This window comes from Carassius auratus, chromosome 35 (assembly GCF_003368295.1).
Source record: "Carassius auratus strain Wakin chromosome 35, ASM336829v1, whole genome shotgun sequence".
NCBI classification, from domain to species: Eukaryota; Metazoa; Chordata; class Actinopteri; order Cypriniformes; family Cyprinidae; genus Carassius; species Carassius auratus.
Window position 1 is genome coordinate 15,985,119 of NC_039277.1, and position 22,166 is coordinate 16,007,284.

The 22,166-nt window shown below is 35.4% G+C and overlaps 2 protein-coding genes across 3 annotated transcripts in view; one reads left to right on the plus strand and one right to left on the minus strand.

The window, feature by feature from the left end:
- LOC113054614 (EGF-like repeat and discoidin I-like domain-containing protein 3) overlaps positions 1–11,352 on the minus strand; it is a 26,409-nt gene extending 15,057 nt beyond the window's left edge. Inside the window, exons 1-5 of the mRNA XM_026220275.1 lie at positions 11,150–11,352; positions 9,167–9,241; positions 8,304–8,339; positions 7,724–7,852; positions 1,378–1,491 (exon numbers count right to left, since the gene is read on the minus strand). Of these exons, the coding sequence (XP_026076060.1) occupies positions 1,378–1,491; positions 7,724–7,852; positions 8,304–8,339; positions 9,167–9,241; positions 11,150–11,216 (421 nt within the window). The 5' untranslated portion in view covers positions 11,217–11,352. The remainder of the gene's footprint in view (positions 1–1,377; positions 1,492–7,723; positions 7,853–8,303; positions 8,340–9,166; positions 9,242–11,149) is intronic.
- A 1,175-nt stretch (positions 11,353–12,527) lies between these two features.
- Positions 12,528–22,166, plus strand: part of LOC113054616 (ras GTPase-activating protein 1-like) — a 10,618-nt gene continuing 979 nt past the window's right edge. The window contains exons 1-25 of one of the 2 annotated variants that reach the window (XM_026220277.1): positions 12,528–12,635; positions 13,038–13,688; positions 14,847–14,999; positions 15,125–15,260; positions 15,348–15,418; positions 15,921–16,038; positions 16,145–16,176; positions 16,308–16,360; positions 16,442–16,592; positions 16,689–16,767; positions 16,844–16,967; positions 17,054–17,210; positions 17,300–17,387; positions 18,011–18,091; positions 18,166–18,323; positions 18,403–18,479; positions 18,561–18,733; positions 19,866–20,025; positions 20,099–20,241; positions 20,744–20,859; positions 20,959–21,045; positions 21,223–21,290; positions 21,431–21,519; positions 21,619–21,696; positions 22,160–22,166. The exon at positions 22,160–22,166 is cut by the window's right edge and continues 128 nt beyond it. In XM_026220277.1, coding sequence (XP_026076062.1) covers positions 13,216–13,688; positions 14,847–14,999; positions 15,125–15,260; positions 15,348–15,418; positions 15,921–16,038; positions 16,145–16,176; positions 16,308–16,360; positions 16,442–16,592; positions 16,689–16,767; positions 16,844–16,967; positions 17,054–17,210; positions 17,300–17,387; positions 18,011–18,091; positions 18,166–18,323; positions 18,403–18,479; positions 18,561–18,733; positions 19,866–20,025; positions 20,099–20,241; positions 20,744–20,859; positions 20,959–21,045; positions 21,223–21,290; positions 21,431–21,519; positions 21,619–21,696; positions 22,160–22,166 — 2,872 coding nt within the window. In that variant the 5' untranslated portion in view covers positions 12,528–12,635; positions 13,038–13,215. Of the gene's footprint in view, positions 12,636–12,929; positions 12,946–13,037; positions 13,689–14,846; positions 15,000–15,124; positions 15,261–15,347; positions 15,419–15,920; positions 16,039–16,144; positions 16,177–16,307; positions 16,361–16,441; positions 16,593–16,688; positions 16,768–16,843; positions 16,968–17,053; positions 17,211–17,299; positions 17,388–18,010; positions 18,092–18,165; positions 18,324–18,402; positions 18,480–18,560; positions 18,734–19,865; positions 20,026–20,098; positions 20,242–20,743; positions 20,860–20,958; positions 21,046–21,222; positions 21,291–21,430; positions 21,520–21,618; positions 21,697–22,159 lie in introns of those variants that run through there. The other variant, XM_026220278.1, reaches the window with a different exon arrangement.

Sequence of the window (22,166 nt, forward strand, 5' to 3'; positions counted from 1 at the left end):
TATTGTTTTGGTTCTAGTTGAGTACAGTATAATAACCCTGACTAAGACCAATCATTGGATTGCACATGCCACCTCTAATATATTAAGAAGATATTTGAAAAGTCTAAAAAGTCTAAAAACACAAATTATGCAAGAACTGATTTAAATCAAAAATATCTCATTTGTAGGAAGCACCTGAACTATGACAGATTAATCTTTGTTTTCTTACAAACAGAGCTAACAAGGCAAGATCAAGCACTTCAAAGGAATACCACAAACACAGTTTTCTTTGGTCTCGAGTGATAATATGATAACATTATTTTTGCTCTCACTGGTTCCCACCACAGACTCCTTATTGACCCCTGAAACTCCATCTTTCTATGTTTTGTTCTCAAAATCATCCGGCAGGTCTGAATTTTTGAATGCGATGTCCTTGGATTCGCCAATTGATATCGTGTCCTTGCTCTCACACACACAGATGCTGTCTTCACTCTCAAAGCCTAAGATGTCCTCTCTACTGTCATTGCTGTCATACGTTCCTCCACCAAAGGAGATGACGCCCATTTGCTGGTGCTACGTGGAGAACATTACTGGAGTAACAGCCATCTCCGAACGATCGCATTGACTGGGGAGATTGGAAAAGTATACTGCAGGCTGCTCAGACTTGCCTGTAGGGAGCTTCTGCTTTTGTGTTTGGACAGCATGATTGCAAATCAAACCTTCTGAAGGGGTGTAACATTTATATACACCCCTCATAGCCATGTAAGTAAGAAAGCATGACAGTAATCTTCAACTTATTCAATTCAACTTTCATAGATGTGTTAAGCTACAGCTGGGACCTTCTTGTTTGAGTCAGCACAAAAAATACAAGCAATCAAGTCATGGTTATGCAAGTATTGGTATTCTCTCGAGTCCTAGTGTGTACAGTGAGTTATGAGGGGTTTCTGGCATACTTTCTGGAGACCGTACATCTAGGAATTCACAAGTTCACCCTTACATCCAATCTGAAAGCGAATAATAGGCATAACTGTCGTAGGACAGGAGGTAGGAAGGCTGGATGTACGTATATACACTTGTTGTGCTAGTTAAGATGGTTAGCTAAAGGAGATGCACCTGTGCCAAATTGGATGATTATCTGATCATGCTCCTCCCGAACTTTGTTAATAAAACCCCATATATTGCATGGAGAAAAAGCGATGTGGTTCCCTACTCGGTCAATGTCATATTGGCCTCGTTCACTCAGATTCTCCCAAAAAAGCAGCTGAAGGCAGATGGCTCCCATCCCCAAGCCGTCAGTTTGAGTTTGAGTTTGCTCCTCAAGAGATGCCGTGGTATGATAGTGAATATTTAAACACATGGATTTGATGAAATGAGGTGATGAAGTCGAGTTGCACTTACTGTACTGACAGTTCTGCCCCATGTATTCGCCGGGACAATGGCAGGTGTAGTTTGCTCGCAGGTCTGTGCAGCTGCCTCCATTTTTACATGGGTTTTTCTCACACTCATTAAGATCTGAAAAGACAAGTAGACATCCACGGACACTTAAGGAAATGATCAAAAGCAACTACCTGGAAAAAGCTACAAGAGCTCAAATATAGTTTCTCATTATGGTTGATTTGCCACAGTGATGAAAATCCTCTTTCAAATCTTTCCAATTTACACTGAAAGTGTTTATTTACACATTAATCATTAAGAGGAGATATATTATTGCTTAAATGCTGCTCAAATAAGACTTTGATTATCCTGTATGTTTTAAGTATCAACCACTTTGTTGCAGGTGTTTTAGGTATAGACACAAATGTTGAAAGAACAGAGTATAAAGCTATAAAATGAATGTCCATTGCAGCTCAGACTATTTGTTCACGGAAGAATAGGATGATAAATGTTGAAGTTCATAAATGAGATACACCTCTTCTGAAAAATCTACTCTTTGGGAATTGTGAGATTGCTAGATTGTAAAAAAAAATATTTTTTATTTATTTGTAAATTATTATTATTTTTTTGACGTACATTTTAGAGTAAAATACAATTTCAGTCTTTCAAATAAAAAAAAGATGTTTCAACGCTAGAAATTTCTAAGTGAAAATTGTAAAGTAAAAGTATATATATATATATATATATATATATATATATATATATATATATATATACATTTAGAAACTAAATAGAGAGAACAAAATATTATAGCTTAAATGATGCTCACTGAAGACTTCAGTGTTGAAGTTTCAACTTTGACTCAGATGTTTCTCCCTAGATTGCTTTAGATGGGGATAAAGCTCTGACTTTGTTATTGGAAGAATGATATAAGACATTTTTTAGATCATATTTTTGATTGCAGAATTATCTTATAATGAGTTAAACTATAAATTAAACTATAACTGGATTACATTTTACAAGAAAATACTATTTCAGTCTTTCTACTGCAAAATTTCATGATTAATTTAGTGTTCTTTGTTATTATCCGTGAAAAGGGTAAATTCCACACCCAAATTCTCCAGGTGAAACAGTTGAGATATTAAAGAGACCTGCTTTTTTTCTCTTAATATGCAAAAACATATTAAACCTAATGAAAACCCTTGATCTTTTAAAAGTTGTCCACCAGTGGGCGGACGTCCAGTCATCATTTTTCATTTCCAATCTCATGAGAACATGTAATTATTTTTTAATTTTGGTGAATTGGTATGATTTGAGTCGTATGGAAACATACGGATTTTAGGAAAAAATCGAAGCATAAAAGTCCAGGAAAAGTCCTTGTAGCAAAGCTTATGGTGTCCTATCTCAGAGTTCTGCAGCACTGACTTCTCTCTCTCCTTGATTTTTAAGCAGAACAAAAGGAACTCAAGAGACTCGTTACAGACAGAAATTCAGGGACCTGCAAGGAGGAGCACAGGCTCAGCTGTGTCAGATAATGTATCTGGCAGAGATAAACCAGACCTTTGGGTTTACCACAACAACAGAAGAGCACTGGAGGGCAACAACCAAATCCACCGCTCAAACAGGGTCACCTCACGAGAACTGAAAGCACAGATGAACACAACAAATGTGCAATTTAAGGATCTGATGTTAGATTGCACTGATCCTCTCAAAATAAAAGCTAAAGCTAAAAGCTAAAGTCTCACAGAAATTATATGCAAAAGAACTGGATTTGCACTTTTGAATCCAGACTTTGTGAGTGGGTCTTGCTCGTGTAAAACTGTTGTCACGAAGCTGGAGTGCTATGGAAGGTTTCCAGCACTTTCCTGCAAAGGAGTAGTTTTAACACGTTGCTATACTAGCCTGATATTCTACTGTAGTCTCTACACTCAAAAACATTTGGTATAGAAACAATTTCCACAAACTACTGAACACATTGTATTAAACATGAAATTTGAACTGAAAATTGAAATAGCACTCATTCAATCTTTGAATTTTATTTTTTTTACAGTTTAGAAAGCCTAAGGTCCACTTTCAGTGTATATCTAAGATATTTTTAAACGTTTTATCAATAAGTATGAGTAATAGTAGTAATGGTGACACTTTTATTAAATTTTGGGTTCAGTAAAGGAAAGAAATTAATACTTTAATTGAGCAAGGCTGCATTAAATGGTTCAAACATTTATAATGTTAAAAACGATTTATATTTCAAACAAATGCGGTTCCTTTGAAATTATTCTTCATTAAACAATCAAGAGAGGAAAAACAAAGCTTTATCACAGTTTCCACGAGAAAATATAAAGCAGCACATCTGTTTTCAACATTGATAACAACACATTTTTCTTGAGCAGCAAATCATGATCATGAATCCAGGAATAAATGACTTTTAAAATATATTCAAACAGAAAGCAGTTCTTTGTACTTGAAATAATATTTCACAATATTTACTGTATTTTGATCAAATAAATGCAGCCTTGGTGAACACAAGAGACTTCTTTCAAAAACATTTAAAAATCTTACCAACCCTAAACTTTTGGTAGTCTAGTAATTCTTTTATTTCATGCTATGATCTCTAAAACAAAGCATTGTTTTTGATTTTGATTTTGCTGCAGAATGACCATTGGCATTCAGCTTCATGCTAGTCATGTGCATCCAAGCACTGCTGTCGGTTGCGATCGAATGAACTCGTCCTGATTGGTGGGATTCCCTCCATGGGGCCAAAGTCCAGCCAGTCAAGCAAGTAAATTGGTGTCAGGAACAGAGGGGGGTTGGTCAGCTGTCACGCTGGATTTGTGGTACTGGACGCTTCTTCCATAGTAAAACACAGAGCCTATGACCTAAAAAATGTTGTTTTGAGATGCCCAAGTTCCTTTTGGTTGAATCTTCTCTTGATCAGAGCCAGTCTGAGAATCGATTTCTGTGCCATTGTTTAACACATGCTGATTTTGGCATTTCATTTCATAAGGAAAAACCAATTCAATGTGCCGAGTTGTGCCAAGACAACTAGGTTAATGAAGTCGGTGGAGCTTCACACGGTATGATCACTAAGTCAGAACCAGCGGCGGATCCTGTAATAGATGAATTAGATGAGGATGGCAGTGCTCCCTGAGGTGGCATGTACTTCAATTCTTTATGGCTCCTCCACAACAATTTCACCAGATTGCACCAGCTCTCCTATGAACCTCTCATTGAAAATGAATTGTGATCTAGAGGGCAACTTTTTCCAAGCAGCTCCCTGCACTATATTTTCTCCCCCTCTCACATCTGTACATCTGTCGGCTCACGGAAAACACCTCCAGCATACATGTGCCATTTTCTTGCTCTATTTAAAAAGGGAATAATATATTTATTTAATTCCACTTTTAATTTAATTTATTAAATTTAGTAATTTTTATGTAATAATGTTATAACTTTGATTCATTTTTTATTTTAATGAATTACAAAATGTATTTCCTTTTGTAAAAAAAAGTCTACATTTTTACATTTAATTTAATAATTTGCTGTGTGTGTGTGTGTGTGTATATCTATTTATATAATAGATTATTATTATTATTATTATTATTATTATTAATAAAATAATATTCAAAATATACATTTTTTGGAATTGAACTGGTGCCATGTGACATCAGTTTTTAAATTAATACATTTTATTTTTAATTTCATTCAATTTTATATTAATTTAATGTTTTGTGTGTTTGATTCTTATTTTTTTTAAAAACATTTTTCATTTAATTGATTTATGACTGATTACAAATGTTATTTCTTTTTTCCTTTTCTAGCAATTTCTGCTGCTGACATGGTTGCATTTTTAATTTCTTCTCTGTAAAAGAACAAGTTATAGTGACAGTATAGTAATTATATAAATTACTAAATTGAATTGAACTAAAATATACATTAATTTAATAATTATATGATTTTTTTGTTTTATTGATTTTCTTACTCTCCACCCAAACGGAATGGAACTCTTCACACTTGTTGGTAGTTTTGCATCACAACAGATAAGCCCAGTACATCCCTGTTTTTATACACACACACACACACACACACACACACACTCATATATATGACACACTCAAGTAAACATCCTTCACTAGGTTGGTCAATATGCTGTGAAGTCTAATTATTATGACGAAAACTGAGCAGGTCATAGGGCCGGGGCAGATAATGAGACCGAATGTCAATCTAAAAAAAAAATTGACACAAAAAATAACCTGAGATTTCTATGGCCGTTGTTCAGTCTGCTACTAACTGAGCCTCATTGTCTTATCTTAGCTGTACTTTCACTCCAGCATTAATTATAGGCTATGCTTAGAAGTCAATTCAGGAGACAAATTAAGGTCACAAATGCACATGTGCGATGTGTATTAGGACAGAAATGCAACAAATAAAAACAAGCTCTGACAGCAAACAGATAAAAAAAAAAAAAAAAAAGCTCTTGGTTAATTACGTTCCTGTCACTTTGCTAAGTGTTCTGTCACAATACACTGTAGAAGTTTTAATGAGATGAACTGAAGCAGAAAAACATATTTATTCACATTACTGTGCTTCGTGTTTCCACACTAGTAAAACTAAAGCCATAAAATATACTACAGTAAGTGCATATGTTCTTCCATCACTGTGGCAGAAGTCACTTCTCAAGTGGCTGATATTTTCATTCATATATCTGTAGCATTAAACTAGATGTGTTATTATTCTGGTAGCTACTGTAGATAAACATGTTGACTGTTGACTTGCAGCAACAATGAAAAGGCAACATAAGTGTACTTGCATTGTGTGAATGTGCACTATAATAAAAAGTCTTTATTATTGTTATTAGTATTATTAGCATCATCATCATTGTGGTTGTTGCCATGGTTATTATTGTCATTGTTATTGCTTATAATAGTTGTCGTCTCCAGTGGCTTCCCTTTTTTGAATGCTTCCTCCCCCACACCTAGATACAATGACATACGCACACACACACACACACACACACGCATATATGCACATGCTCACAGGCACATGAATGCATTAACATGACTTATCAGAATGGACTTGTAATGTTTATTATCAATATATATGTAAGTTTGTCCAAGTGATTCTGTATTTGATACATGAAAACATAGTCACATTGCATAATTTTAACTTGCATAATAAAAACAGAAGGTGGACTATACAGTACAACAAATTTTTAATCACAATTTGTTATATATACATTAAAAATATTTTTGGTGAATCTTTAAAATTTTTGGATTATTTTACAACTGTTCCTTGCTGAATTTATTCATACAAAAAACTTAAAAACTGGAACAAAAAATCAGGTTGCAAGTTATTATTATTATTATCATTATCTGGTATCATTAAATTGTATTTAATATATATATATATATATATATATATATATATATATATATTTGTGTGTTTGTGTGAAAAAATGTTATTTTAAATATTTATATTATTTGTATAATATTTATATTTGAATATTATTTAACTTAGTTTTATTATATATACATTTAATTAAAAAAATGATTATAAAAAACTTACAATAATATAAATAACATGTATAGCATTTTTTATCACTGATAGAAAATATGTAAATGTAAAAACTATAATTTACTACATTAATTTTATATTAATTTTAAAGTGTATGTATATATGTATACATTATATATATATATATATATATATATATATATATATATATATATATATATATATATATATATATATATATATATATATATATATATATAAATTAAAAAAATGTAATTTTGTCTGGTTTGGTTCAGCTTCAAAACGGACATCAGAAGATTATTGGTGCTCCCGTGCCCTCCCTTCAAGAACTGTATACATCCAGAGTGAGGAAAAGGGCTCAAAAAATCATCTGGCCAGCGCTTCAGAGCCCCAAATACCAGAACAGTCAGGCACAAGAACACTTTCTTCCCCAAGGCAATCTACCTCATGAACAGTTAAATGTTCCCCACTTACGCAATAAAAATGTGCAATATCCTTATATTTATTTGATAAAAATCTTACTGAATTATATTCCATTATCATCTATAGCACAGCGGTTTATACAAATTATGTATAATGTTTTTTTGTTTGTTTTTTTGTGTACTGGAAGCGTATGCCACTAAAACAAATTCCTTGTATGTGCAAGCATACTTGGAAATAATGCTCTTTCTGATTCTGATTTAATGCATTTAATTTTCATTTAATATTTTACATTTTATATAGTATATTATTAAATTAAAATATAAAATGTAAAATATGTACAGTATATACATACTGTATACAATATTACAATTGAAATATATTGAAATGAATGTATCTATAAAAAAGAGTTTCTTACTGTGTTGGCAATGGACACCATCGAAGCCAAGCGGACACCTACACAAATATCGGACAAAAGTGTCACCGCGGTAGGTCTCACCGAGCTCACACACCCCTCCGTTATGACACGGGTTCGGGCTGCAGGGCGCTGAATGACAGAAACACACAGTATCTCAAATCTGCAGGGTTCATCTAAAGTGCTACATAAAATCCTACTAGAGTTTATTGCAGGTTGATCTGTAAGTGAACTTGAGGCTCAGTGCGCTTGATGACATGCACTATCCCCACACGGTCATTATTATTTCATGTTTTTCAGCTACATCTGAACATCACATTAAATACTGCATTAGCTATAAAAGACGACTCCAGAAAGTGTGAGTGTCTAATGAACGCTAAGCAGATGTTTAAATATGAATTAACTGGTGAATGGAAACAAGGCTGACATCATTTATGTTCACGGCTCATAAGCCGAACATGAGCCATCTGTTTAATATGCCATTCACATCTGGAGTCTCAATGAACAAAGCTCTTTTGAACCTTTCTTAAAATGAGGAAAATAAATCAGGCCATTAAAAGAGGCTTCAAATAAACAAACTCACCAATTACAGCTTGCTCTTCCCACTTCCAGCCTGATGCTGTTAAAAGAGCAGAATGCACAGTTTGGGACATTCTGTCATATTCTATCTGCACTAACAAAATGAAGATTTCAAGTAGATGAAACAGTAGAATCTTTTAAAGATCACTATTTTAATTTTTTTTTCTTTATTTCTTTAAAACCATCATGTCCTGCACTAATTTCTAAAGGGAAATTTAGAAATACTAGAGTAGAACCATATTATTCACTCCAAGGATGATATCTATAATATTAAAAACAAGGTTTTAAAAATCATTCTAATTCTATGCAAACAATGAAGTGCACGGCTATAATGATAACGGCACAGATTCATTCAGAATTTCCTTTTTTCTTCATCTGATGAATGAATAAAACACTGACAGCCAATTAGAATCGACCTTTAAAGAGCTTGAGCATTTAAAGCGACAGACAATTTAACTGTTGCACACAACCGTGGACTATTGTGCATTGGTGTGGTGTGGAATAATTAATTTTTTTCTAATTTTTGTTATCTGTAATTCACATTATAGGTTTGTGTTAAATTGTCTATATATTTTATAAGACAAAACTGTAATCTGAAGAATTTAGTGTAGAATTGTATCTAATTGAATGAAGGTCCTTTATTTGCATCTATGGTTCTATGAAGAACCTATAAAATCCATGTTTCTAGTCCACAAAAGATTTTTCATAGTAGGAGGGAAGGGGTGCTTCAGATTATTAAAATATTCTTCCTGAGTTTCCTGAGTTTTGAGTTTTTTAGCACAGGAAATTGCAAGACATTAAATCTCATGGGCCTTTAGGCTTCTCAAATCCAAAAGGACAAAGTAAAAAAGTGACTTAAAAACTCACAGGAAACATTTTCGTCAGCTGGTGTACTGGGACAGTCAGCACCGTTCTCACATGGAACCAGTTCACAGACTTCACCTACAAACCATGAAGAGAAATAAACAGGAAATGAGTAGAGATTCTTTTCCAAAGACAAATCACCTCTACAACATGTCGCAGAGTGATGCACATGAGTTTGTGACGTTATATCCTCAGCCACGCTGTCATTTCGGCCTGATTTATTCAGTAACTGAGTGCTTACACTGGTGTCCATGTTGGCCGAACTTTGGAATAAATACACTTGCCGACTCTTAAAGATGCAGTGCAGATGTTTTTCGATGACAGAATGCCAATGCTTCAGAAGTGTGTATGGTTAAGTGAGATAGAAGATTAGAGAAAACCTTTAGTGTTAGAAAAGAAACACGGCTGGCGGAGCTGTCTTGTTTCACACTGATCCGACACAACCTGAGGGCATGACACTCACAGTGGATATAGTGGCACGCTGCACACTGCCATGTGCTTTCCAGTACAATTAATTTCAAACTGCCAGGATGCTTGTTGTGTTACTTGCATTGATACAAAAACACTGGCATTGCAAACTTGCAGTGATTTGATTATGAATAACACAGTGAATCTGGAAGGAAATGAGTGACTCCTCAAAGATTACAGCTTTAATTAATCTCTTGTACCATTGTTATTAAATTTCCATCAAAAAAAAAATAAAAATAAAAAAAAAAAAAAAAATATATATATATATATATATATATATATATATATATATATATATATATATATATATATACATACATACATACATACATACATACATATATATATATATATATATATATATATTTATATATATATATATATATATTATTGCTACTCTGATAAAACTGTGGTACTGTAACGTCAATAAGAAACAAGTAATATAGTTACAGTTATAGTTATAGTTAGACACTGAAGACTGGAGGAATGATGCAGAAAATTCAGCTTTGCATCACAGGATTGAAATACATGTAAAATGTAGAAAACAGTCATTTTAGTTTGCAATAACATTTCCCAAAATTGCTGTTTTTAGTACTATTATTTGATTTAAAAAATATAGCATTGGCGAGCATAAGATACTTTTTTACACAAACATAAAAAAGAAACAGAAAAATCATACCGACCCCAGATTTTTGAAAGGTAATGTACTGTACTTCAGAGAATAATGTAAACACCATGGTAAATTAATATGATAATCATTTAGTACCATATATTTAGTACAATAAATATGATATTTTGGTGAAAAATGATGGCTTATAAGTAAATTTTTGCAAGCATAACAATGATTATAATCATTTTAATACATTTTTGTCATGTAAAAACAACCAGCTTCAAATAAAAACAGCTCTAATAATTAATATGACAACAGAACAACACTAACCCACGCAGATGATTTCTAATGAAAACTCAGTGACAGTACAAACTGAGTCATTCATTGTAAAGGTCAGTCAGAGATGCACAGTATGACATCTAACATGATCACATTGGGTTCAGCTATTAAAAACACAAGGAGATGCTTCAGGCTCGCAGATGATAACAGTGTTTTGATGACTATTTATTGTGCAGATGACCTCTGGATCACCTTAAAGTAACATCAAACAAACATAACAGCGATGAGACTGTAACTTGCACAAGCAGGCGTTTACAATTCATTGTCATCTTTATGTGTCAGGCAGCTGTGCTTGCATTAATGTCATATTTAATTGAACGTCTGTTAGAGGGCGCAGATAAAATCATGTGCCCGAAATAACCCGACATCTCATTATCATCTCCCTCATGAATTATAGGAAATTTTAATAAATCACTGAAGTGATGCTGCTGCTGATGTCCGAGCTCTGAATAAACGCACCAAACGTTGCCTGGAAGTTCTGATGTGTGTTTTAAACTTAACCTCGGTTTGTTGATGTGCAAATGTGAGGTGTATGTTGAACGCACAGAGTTGTGAACGTTGAAACTCACCTGCAGGTGTCGGATGTGGGATGGACGCGCCAATGCGGACGACCAGGAACAAAAATAAAGGCACCATGTCCTCTGGTTCTCCCGTGAAGCTTCGTCTCTCAGCCGTGATGCAGATATAATGGCAGAGAGACTCGCGGTGTGGATGTCCGGTGATGCTGTGACTCCGAGCAGTGATGCTGCTGCTTCTTCTTCTTACTGCAGTGATGAAGATGATGATGGAGACTCGACACTGGCAGGATTCACATTCACAGCATCAGTGTAGACGCACGCACCGATCCACTCATCCTAAGAAAAAAATAACTTTCCTTTTACATAGCCTAGCCTGGTGCATTGAAATGTAGCGACTTCTACAGAGTAAACTAAAATAAATCAAAGAAAAAAAAAATAGAAATAGAGGCACTTATTTGATCCGAGTTCCAAAACTTACACGGCCACGTGCAAATTTTAAATGTTTTAATGTTCCATACACACACGATATCACGTGTGTCTCTTCTTTCCACGATTTTAGGCTAACGGGGGGGGGGGGGGGGGGGGGGGTGACGTCTTAAATCGTGTAGATTATCAGTTCTTCCCCTGCTGTGCTCTTAATTATCACCAAAGGCTTATATTTATTACACATAGCCCATTATACTACTTCACATTGCGTTTTCATGTTTACAGTAGCCTATAGATTGATTAAAAGTTGTGCGTGTCTGTCGCCCTCTGTAGGCCAACGAGAGGAACTAACAGCATTCGACAATAATGTCCATGCATCGTCAAAGTAGCCTATTTTATAATTTTAACCCGATGTAATATGCATATTTACCATAAATTGCCTCTAATATTATAACTTGTTACAAAAATAAACATATATATTTTTAAAATTTTAATAGGCTATAATTTATAGAATTATTGTTACCTCAGCTTACTAAATCTATTTCGCATAAATTGCCTCTAATACTATGTAAAATGGCTATTTGGATTATCCATGTATAATTATACTCATCATTATTGTTTAAAAACGTATAAAGTTGTAATAAAACCGAGAAAACCTTTTCTAGAAAACAGTAATTTTATGTCAGTATACTGCTGTGGTATTTCGCATAAAATGCCTATAATAGATATACCAAGGCTGCTATTATGATTATCCGTGTCATCTTTAATGGTTAAAGACGTAGGCTATAAACTTAATATAAAAGCGAAAATATTGTTTCTGCAGAATAAATAACATAGAAAACATAAAAGTTTTACAAGATGGCTTCGCTGTGTCTACAAATAAATTAAATTAGATGAAAACCCCATGTCCATAATATGTAGCAAAAATAACTTAAGGTGACTATGGCATTTTGGGAGAACTTTTGTGAAGGGTGAAGGCGCGGCCACGAGCACGCGCCTTGGAGGTCGGGAGCGCGGCGGGCGGATTCACGCGAGGTGGGAGTGTTTGAGGGGCGCAAAGGCTCAGTGCGCGAGGCTACACAACACAACTCTCAACATGAAACTAGCCAAAGTGAGTGAAACAAAAGTAACGAAAAATTTCCTTAACATCATCTTTAACTTCTCTTCCCCACTTATTAACACTCATACCTCACTGTAAATAAGCCTAAGAGCTCAACTAACCCTCAAACGCTGGACTTTTGTGGTGTCAAACCTGGCCAGAACCAAACCAAGCTAACGAGCTAACGCACATAGCCGTCATTCGAATGCAGATTTAATTTTATGCTGTTTTTGATTAGTCTTATTCGATCTGAAAATGTAGCTCCTCATAAAAGATTTGATGTTTATTCCCACTTAAATAAGATCGTGTTATGATTACAAAGGTAAAAATGCGCTTACAACATTTGTAAACAATGGTATTTCTAAGGCATTACAGTATATGAGTTTTTCTAACTGTTTCCTTCCTTATTTTCAGATTAGGAGAAAATCAAACAGTGAAAACCTGAAGCTACCTGTCTTGTGTTAGAGCCAAACCACCACACTGAATTAGGAGAAAACTCTCCTAAAAGAGAATAAAGGTGCAGTTTTGCGTTTCAGGAGGGGAAACCCTCCTGAACTTTGTCAGCTTTCATTGTCAGCTTCCCAGGGTGACAATGATGGCAACCCAGGGTGGCGGCGAGGAGCCTGATCCCTTTTCGGTGGTGACCCGGATGGCCGGGGCAGGAGGAGACAGCACCACCCATTTACCAGCCTGTTGTGGTCAGGGGATACCGATCTCAGACCTATGCTCAGCTTTGTCCATCCATACCACTGTTTTACCACCTAAACAGCCTCCTGGGGCCACATATTCTGTATCTGGGAAGGATCCGAGACCTGAAACAGTCATGTTGGCCTCAAAGGAAGGTGGTATTGGTGTTGGACATGTTATATTGGGGTCTTTTCCAGGAGTTGGGATGGGGATGTCAGATCCTCCACATGAAGGTGCATCGCTGAGTCCCGAGGTTTGCCTGCCAGCCACCTCGAGTCTTCCGCTTGGCATCATTGAAGAAGGCGATGCTGCGGATGTGCAGGAAATCGGGGAGGATGAGGAAGTTTTTTTAAGCCTCACTGCGCCACCTCCTAATCAGTGAGTCGGTGTAATATGACATTTTGCATCCCATGAGTGTTTAAAGTGAAAGTGACGTGACATTCAGCCAAGTATGGTGCTCTGCATTTAAACCATCCGAAGTGCACACACACAGAGCAGTGAACACACACCCAGAGCAGTGGGCAGCCATTTATGCTGTGCCGCCCGGGGAGCAGTTTGGGGTTCAGTGTCTTGCTCAAGGGCACCTAAGTCGTGGTATTGCCGGCCTAGACTCGAACCCACAAGCCTAGGGTTAGGAGTCAAACTCTCTAACCACTAGGCCACGACTTCCCCCAAAGAGATAGTTCAAGAGATAGTTCACCCCCAAAAAAATAAATAAATAAACTGTCTCACCCTCAGGGCATCTAAGATGTGAATGAGTTCATCAGAACAGATTTGGAGAAATGTCACATTACATCACTTGTTCAGCAATGGATCCTCTGCAGTGAATGGGTACCGTCAGAATGAGAGTCCAAACAGCTGATAAAAACATCACAATAATCCACAAATAATCCACACCACTCCAGTCCATCAACTAATGTCTCGTGAAGTGAAAAGCTGAATGTTTGTAAGAAACAAATCCATCATAAAACTGTTTTAATTTTTTGACTGTAGCTTCTTTCCATAATCCATAATAATGTTTCCTCCAAAAGTTCATCTTCTGTTGTCATCTCACATCAATATCCATTGACATATTAGTTTAAAACTATTTAGGATTGTTTCCACTTGTAAACGGTGCTTGATCTGTGCATATTTCTCTAATGATTGCGACAAGATTACTTTTTCATTATAAAAGCAATAGAAACAATGGTTTGAAGTTAAAAAAACATCTTGATGGATTTATTTCTCACAAACACACAATTTTAATTGATGAACTGGAGTGTTTGGAATACTTGTGAATTGTATTCGATGTTTTTAGCAGCTGTTTGGACTCTCATTCTGACGGCACCCATTCACTGCAGAGGATCAATTGGTGAGTGAGTGATGTAATACAATTTCTCCAAATCTGTTCAGATGAAACAAGCTCATCTACATCTTGGATGGTCTGTAAATGAGGGTGAGTAAATGTTAGTTTTTGGGTGAACTTTTACTTTGACATGTGATGAAAATAGTAAAAGATGATTTGGTGAGTACATAATAGAGTTTGTAACTCTACAGGTGGTATCACGGGAAGCTGGACCGAATGATCGCAGAGGAGCGTTTGCTTCAGGCCAGGACGGCTGGCAGCTACCTTATCAGGGAGAGTGACCGCCGACCCGGCTCCTTTGTGTTGTCTTTCCTTAGCATGACCAACACAGTCAACCATTTCAGGTGTTTGTTCATGTTATCTTTCTCCGCAGCTTCAGAAATCTTTATTTGCTTTCATTTTAATCTAAAAGGTTTTGTGCCTAGATAATGGAGATGATGTCTTTGACCTGAGTAATGAATGTTTGCAGGATCATCGCCATGTGTGGAGACTACTACATTGGAGGCCGTCGTTTCTCCTCTCTGTCGGATCTGATTGGTTATTACAGTTACAAGTCGTGTCTGCTGAAAGGAGAGAGGCTGATATCACCAGTCGCCCCTCCAGAGGTAGACATAGAAATGAAAACATTTTGTAATATTTATAAACCTTAAATAATTTCACGATATATAAAAAACAATGTTTTGTTTTGTAAGCCTGTTGAAGACCGCAGGAGGGTGCGAGCAATTCTCCCATACACCAAAGTGCCTGAAACTGATGAGATCAGGTCATTTGATTTTATTATATCTTATCTTAAGTTTGGGGTCAGTAAGATTTTTTTTTTTTAACTGTTTATTTTGATATTTTCTTACCATATACAGAAAAAAAGATCAAGAGAACATAGTAAAAAAAAAACACCTTCAATCCATATTATACATACAATCCATATTAATCAGTAAGATTTTTAAAAAAGAAATTATTACTTTTGTTCAGTAAGGACACTTTATGTTGATCAAAAGTGACAGTATAGAGTTATAAAAGGTTTATGTTTCAAATGAATGCTGTTTTTTTATTTACTTCCTATTCATAAAAGAATCCTGAAAAACAATGTATCGTGGTTTGAACAAAAATATTAAGCAGCACAGAAGTTTTTTTCCTAATGATAATAAGAACCTTTAGCATATTAGAATGACTTCTGAAGGTGACATGGAAGTAATGATGCTGAAAATTCAATTAAATATAATTTTAAAGTATATTAAGAAACTTAATTAGACTTCTTTTGCTCACAGTTTCTTCAAAGGCGATACATTTATAGTTCATAATGAACTGGAGGATGGCTGGTTGTGGGTGACAAATGTCCGAACAGATGAGCAGGGTCTTATAGTCCAAGACCTGGTGAAGGAAGTGGTCAGTAGAAACAATGTTTAGATTAAAAAATGTACGTGTCCTTAACTGGAGGAATATGTATATGTAAAGTATTAAGACAGGTTATCCTATATCATCACATTCACAGGGGCGTGAAGAAGACCCACACGAGGGGAAAGCGTGAGTTTCATTATTTAGTGTTAGTTTCCAGTAGTAGTACAAACTATGTACTGCATAAACTTAATAGAAATCTGTGATTATATTCATGTCACATCTCTTATGATCTGCTCAACATCTTCTGTCTGTTTCAGCTGGTTTCATGGCAAGATCAGCAAGAAAGAGGCTTACAACCTGCTGATGACAGGTCAGTCAGAGGGAAAAGTGTTTAAAAGCAATAAATCGCAAAGGGTTACACCTGCTTGACTCCTGTAATTGCTCGCCCCAGTTGGGCAGGTGGGCAGTTTTTTAGTGCGCCCATCTGACAGCACACCTGGGGACTATTCGCTGTACTTCCGCACCACTGAGACCAGAAAGCGCTTCAAAATCAGCCCCACACCCAGAAACCAGTTTATGATGGGAGGCCGTTACTACAACAGGTAAATGCAAATTGTGAGCATTTTATGTCTTTTGGAATGTATAAAATTTGAGTTCCATGACGTATTTCCTGTGTCGTTTTGTTTTTGTGTGTACAGTATTGATGACATCATTGAACACTACAGAAAGGAGCAGATAGTTGAGGGCCACTACCTCAAAGAAGCTCTATCCGTCCAAGTATGTGCAACAGCCACTTGTTGAAAACTGATTCATTTTATTGTGTGAAATGATCTGAAATGTGTGATTTCATCAGCACCAGGAGCAGGTGCTTACTGACACCGTCGAAGGTAAAGAAATCTACAACACCATCCGTAGAAAGACAAAGGATGCTTTCTATAAAAACATTGTGAAGAAAGGATATGTCCTGTTCAATAAAGGTATTGCTAACATTTCAGCGTAATTTCCCATTGAAGGCGTTATCAAAATAATTGGACTAAGATATTTTGTCTTGTGGCTCTTATAGGAAAAGGAAAAAGATGGAAAAATCTGTATTTCATCCTTGAAGGGAATGATTCCCAGCTGATTTACTTTGAGAGTGAGAAACGAGCAACTAAACCAAAGGGTTTAATCGACTTGAGTGTGTGTTCTGTGTACGAGGTCCATGACAGCATGTTTGGCAGGTTTGTTTCTCGCTGTTTTATGCACTGATAATAGATAATAACTCTAGGTTTGATTCAAATAAATGTAAGTATTTGGGGTTTTTCTGCAGGCCAAACTGTTTCCAGATAGTTGTACAGCACTTTAGCGAGGAGCAGTGTTTCTTTTACTTTGCTGGAGAGACCCCAGAACAAGCTCAGGTACCGGTGCCTTCATTAGCAATACTGGCTAAACACTTTCACCAGTCACACTGTGTTCAAGTGTTGAATGATATTTCATATAAGAGCTCTTTATACATTTATTTTCATCAAACAATTCTAAAAATGTAATATGTAAAGATACTAAGTAGCACAACCTTTTTCAGCTTTGATGAAAATATGTAACGTTTCTTGAGCAGGAAATCAGAATATCAGAATGATTTCTGAAGGGTCATGTGACACTGAAGACTGGAGGAATGATGCTGAAAATTCAGCTTTGACATCATAGGAATAAATTATATTTTGAAATATATTAACATAGAAAGCAGTTATTTTGAATTGTGCGAATCTTTCATAATATTACTTTCATTACGGTATTTTCATTCATTATGGACGAGCATAAGAGACGACTTTGAAAAATAGAAAAATATCTAACTGAAACCCAAACGTTTGAACTGAAGTGCATATATATTACAATTAGATATTTAGAAATAATCTTTTTGGCTGTAATATTGTCATTTTGCAGCAGTGAAGACGGAAAAAATGTTTTGGTTGCACTGCAGAACACTGAATATAATTCTGTTCAGTTTATTCATGCTCACTTCTTACACTCTTCAACTGCATAGGACTGGATGAAATGTCTGCAAACATTTTGTAATAACCTTAGGAAACCCAGCCAGCCCTGCTCAAACAAACGCCTGCGTCAGGTAAACACTCCGTTACTTCCTGTTGTCTCATGTCAGATGAATTACAGCGGTGTTACTCAGATGTGTCTTTACAGGTCAGCAGTTTATTTCTCAATGTTGAGGAGGCCCACACACTTCCCAGTAAACATTTCACAAATGCCTACTGCAACATTTACCTGAACAGCATTCAAGTAGCAAAGACCCATCCGCGGGAGGGCCAGAACCCTGTGTGGACAGAAGAGTTTATTTTCGAGTAAGCCCGCCTCCTTAGATATTGATATTATTTGTATAAAATTGAAAGTTTTTATTAATGTTTCCCAAATTTCTTGCAGTGACTTGTCCAGCGAAATCAACAGGTTTGAGATCAGCCTGAGCAACAAGACAAAAAAAAGCAAAGAGAATGATATTTGTACGTTCCTTCTTATTACTTCATGCTCAGACTTTCCAAACTGTTTTTGTATGAGGCATGACATGCGCTCTTCTCCCGCAGTGTTCATGTGCTGCCCTCTGTGTCAGCTCAAAAGGGGTCAGATGATTGACGAGTGGTTTCCCCTGAGTTCCCACGTGCCTCTGAAGAACATGGCACCTAGTTCACTCCGCCTGAGAGTGCGCTACTCTGTGGAGAAGATCATGCCCGTGGAAGTGTACAATGAGTTAAAAGAGGTGGGATTTCATTGGGGGCATACATGAGCTGATATATGAAAAGGGTCAACATTTAACTAAACCCTAGTAACTGACCTAGAACTTACAACATATCGTATTTCAGTCACAATATAAAAACATTAGTCTGACCCCTGAAAAAACGCTGATTCAAGGAACTGAGGAATCAATGCAATGTTGCAACAAAAAATCTGCATATTGAGATATTATTGATTATTCAGTACAAGTTAAAGTTTTTTTTGTCAATTTTCATGTGCACAATTTAATAGCTGGTTAAAAGTCGATTACTTAGAAAAGCTTTAGCACACTTCTATCTAAAAAAAAAAAATCCAGTTATATCCTGAAGTCAAGGCACTATATAGTTTCCCACAGAATTTCCCTTAGAAATTTGTCACATTATTATGAAAGCCTGTTTCTGCCATGGAATACAAAAGATAGGTAAAAGAAAGGTAATTCAGACTTTTTTCTCTCAATTAAAAAAAAAAGAACTTGCAGGATACTGTATAAACCCAGAACTGCAAGTTAACATCATTGCGAAACATAAAATTGCATTTGCGAGGAAAAAATTGCATTTGTAATATCTTTTTAGAAAAAAGCCACAGTTACCTTTTTTATTTTTGTGTTGTGTGGTGTAAACCAAAAAATTTCACACTTGCAAGATGTAAACTCAGAATTCATAGAAATTTTGGGAATTCTGAAAATACAGAGTAATGACCAGTGAGAAATATTTTTGGCAGTTGCGAGCATTGATATTTTAGTGTATGTTTTGTTATTTTATATATTTTTATGGTATTATTACAATTTTTAGAATTGTATTTTTATATTTTAGCCTGCATTTGAATTTAAGTAATGTTTTTTGTGTTGTCATTTTTTTAAATGTTGAATTCCTTTTATTTCATTTTTAGTTTAGTCTTAAGTTTTTTTTCATTTCCAGTTAATAATTTTAGTGCTTTAATTTTTGTTAGCTGTCAAGGTAAACTTTCAAATTTTAGTATTACTTTTCATTTCAGCTGTATTTCAGTTAACAAAACCTTTTCAATAGTTTTAGTTAACAGTAATAACCTTGGTAGAGACCAAACTAGTTTACATTAGAACTAGCAACTCATTCCAGCATGTATTATTTGATCATTTCCAGCTGGTTCTGCTGAAGGAGTTGCATGTGATCAGTGCTTTGGCTCACGTGTGTGGACAGGACCGTACTCTCCTGGCCAGCGTTCTGCTCAGGATATTCAGGCACGAGAACCTGGAGGCCCAGCTGCTCCGAGAGCTCAATGACCGTGAGATCAGCGCTGAAGGTACGTCTTTTATTCCTCGTCATGCTGCATGGCTGAATTTGTTAGAATTATTCAGAGTTGTTTGTTTTTCCAGATGAAGCTACGACTCTTTTTCGCGCCACCACTCTGGCCAGTACTCTGATGGAGCAGTACATGAAGGCCACGGCCACTCCGTTCGTTCACCATGCTCTTAAAGACACCATCCTCAAGATCATGGAGTCTCGACAGTCCTGTGAGGTATTGCTTAGAATCATTTATGTAAACTAAGATGTAATATGCATGATAATGCTTGAAGGCAACATATCCTTGGTGTTTTTTTGTTGTTGTTTTTTCACTGAGGTCTACTGAAAATGTTAGTTCAAATTAAAAAGTAATGTGACTTTTTTTTCCATGCACTTCTGAGAAAAAAGTTTTTTATTCTGTCGTGGAATAATTTTTTTTTATAATTGCTAGTTCAATTATTAGGATTAATTATTACATTATAATAAATTGTATTTAATTAAATATTACCATCATCTCTTTATTTATTAAACAGAATCTGTAAAACTTTAATATCTAAATGACCTATAATGACTGGCAAACCTGTTTGCATGTCAAATTATGCAACTGATAGGCTTCAAAAATGAATGAACCATTTTTGGATCTGATGTGTTGTAGTCTAGTCATTTAGATTGGTCATTTGTGAATGTTCACTCTCATTTTTATGCCTGGTAAACACTTTGTTTCCACTGTAAATTAGCTCAATCCCTCTAAAATGGAGAAGAATGAGGATGTGAACGTAAATCTCGCTCATCTCCTGAGCATTGTGTCCGAGCTGGTGGAAAAAATATTCATGGCTGCTGAAATCCTCCCTCTGTGAGTCACGGACATGACTTAGGACTACTGCTAATAAATCAGAACAATGGTATAATGTGAGAAAATAACATTTTGTACATATTGATGATTTTTTTGCAGGACTCTCAGGTTCATTTATGGGTGTTTACAGAAAGCTGTACAGCAGAAGTGGCCCAGAAATACAACCATGAGAACTAGAGTTGTAAGGTATGGAAATTTCTGTTTTATTGGAGGAAATTTTGGAACTTTTTTAGAATAATTTAGAATTAATTAAAAATTGTTAATTTCATTAAATACTATTTCAACAAGTATATGTAGTATTATTATAATAATAATTAATATTTACATATAAAAATAAAAGTTTTTTTTTTCTGTCTCTTCCAGTGGATTTGTCTTCCTCAGATTGATCTGTCCTGCTATTGTCAACCCAAGAATTTTTAACATCATTGCTGGTGAGTGTAAATGAAAAAAACAATTGTGAGTCAATTTAATTTAATTATTATAATTATATATTTTTTTAAGAAACATCACCAACATTTTTGGCAAGTTATAAATGAATGACCATAAAAAAAAAAACATACTATCTCTGCAGACCCACCTTCCCCTATCGCATCCCGGACACTCACCTTAGTGGCCAAAGCAGTCCAGAATCTGGCCAACCTGGTGGAATTTGGGGCCAAAGTAAAACAAACACTTAAAATGGATTTTAATACATTTTATAGACTTTCCATGTTCCATAATTGTTGCTTTTATCAAATACTTAATTTTGTCCCATCTCAGGAGCCGTACATGGAAGGAGTAAATCCATTTATCAAGAGCAACAAACACAGAATGATCACATTTTTGGATGAACTTGGGGTTTGTCAGCTTCTCTAAAACACCTCGTTTTACTGCAAATGTTGCTGAAAATAATGTGGCATAGGATTAACATGGAAGCAATTTTTTCTATTGAATTGTGCAAATAATTACAAAGAAATATCAAGTAACACATTGAATGAAACAAGACATTTTTGAAGTACAAAGACTGATATTTTTATTTTATTTACAACTTCCAAAAAAATAAAAAATAATTACAGTGTAACTTATGGAGTGAACGAATGTGTGCACGTTTTAGCCTACCTTTTTCCTGCATGCCATCCATAGTAACTCAGTCTTGTAAGAAATAAATTTTATGTCCTCCAGGGGGCACAATTGCTCCAGGGTCCACATTTATCGACATGGAAATACTCAACCACAGTAACCACAATGATTAAGTCATATTCATGTGCCTTGTGGCGTATGTCTAGTGTGTCTTTACTGTTTGTGTACATTTGCTCTTCAGAACATCC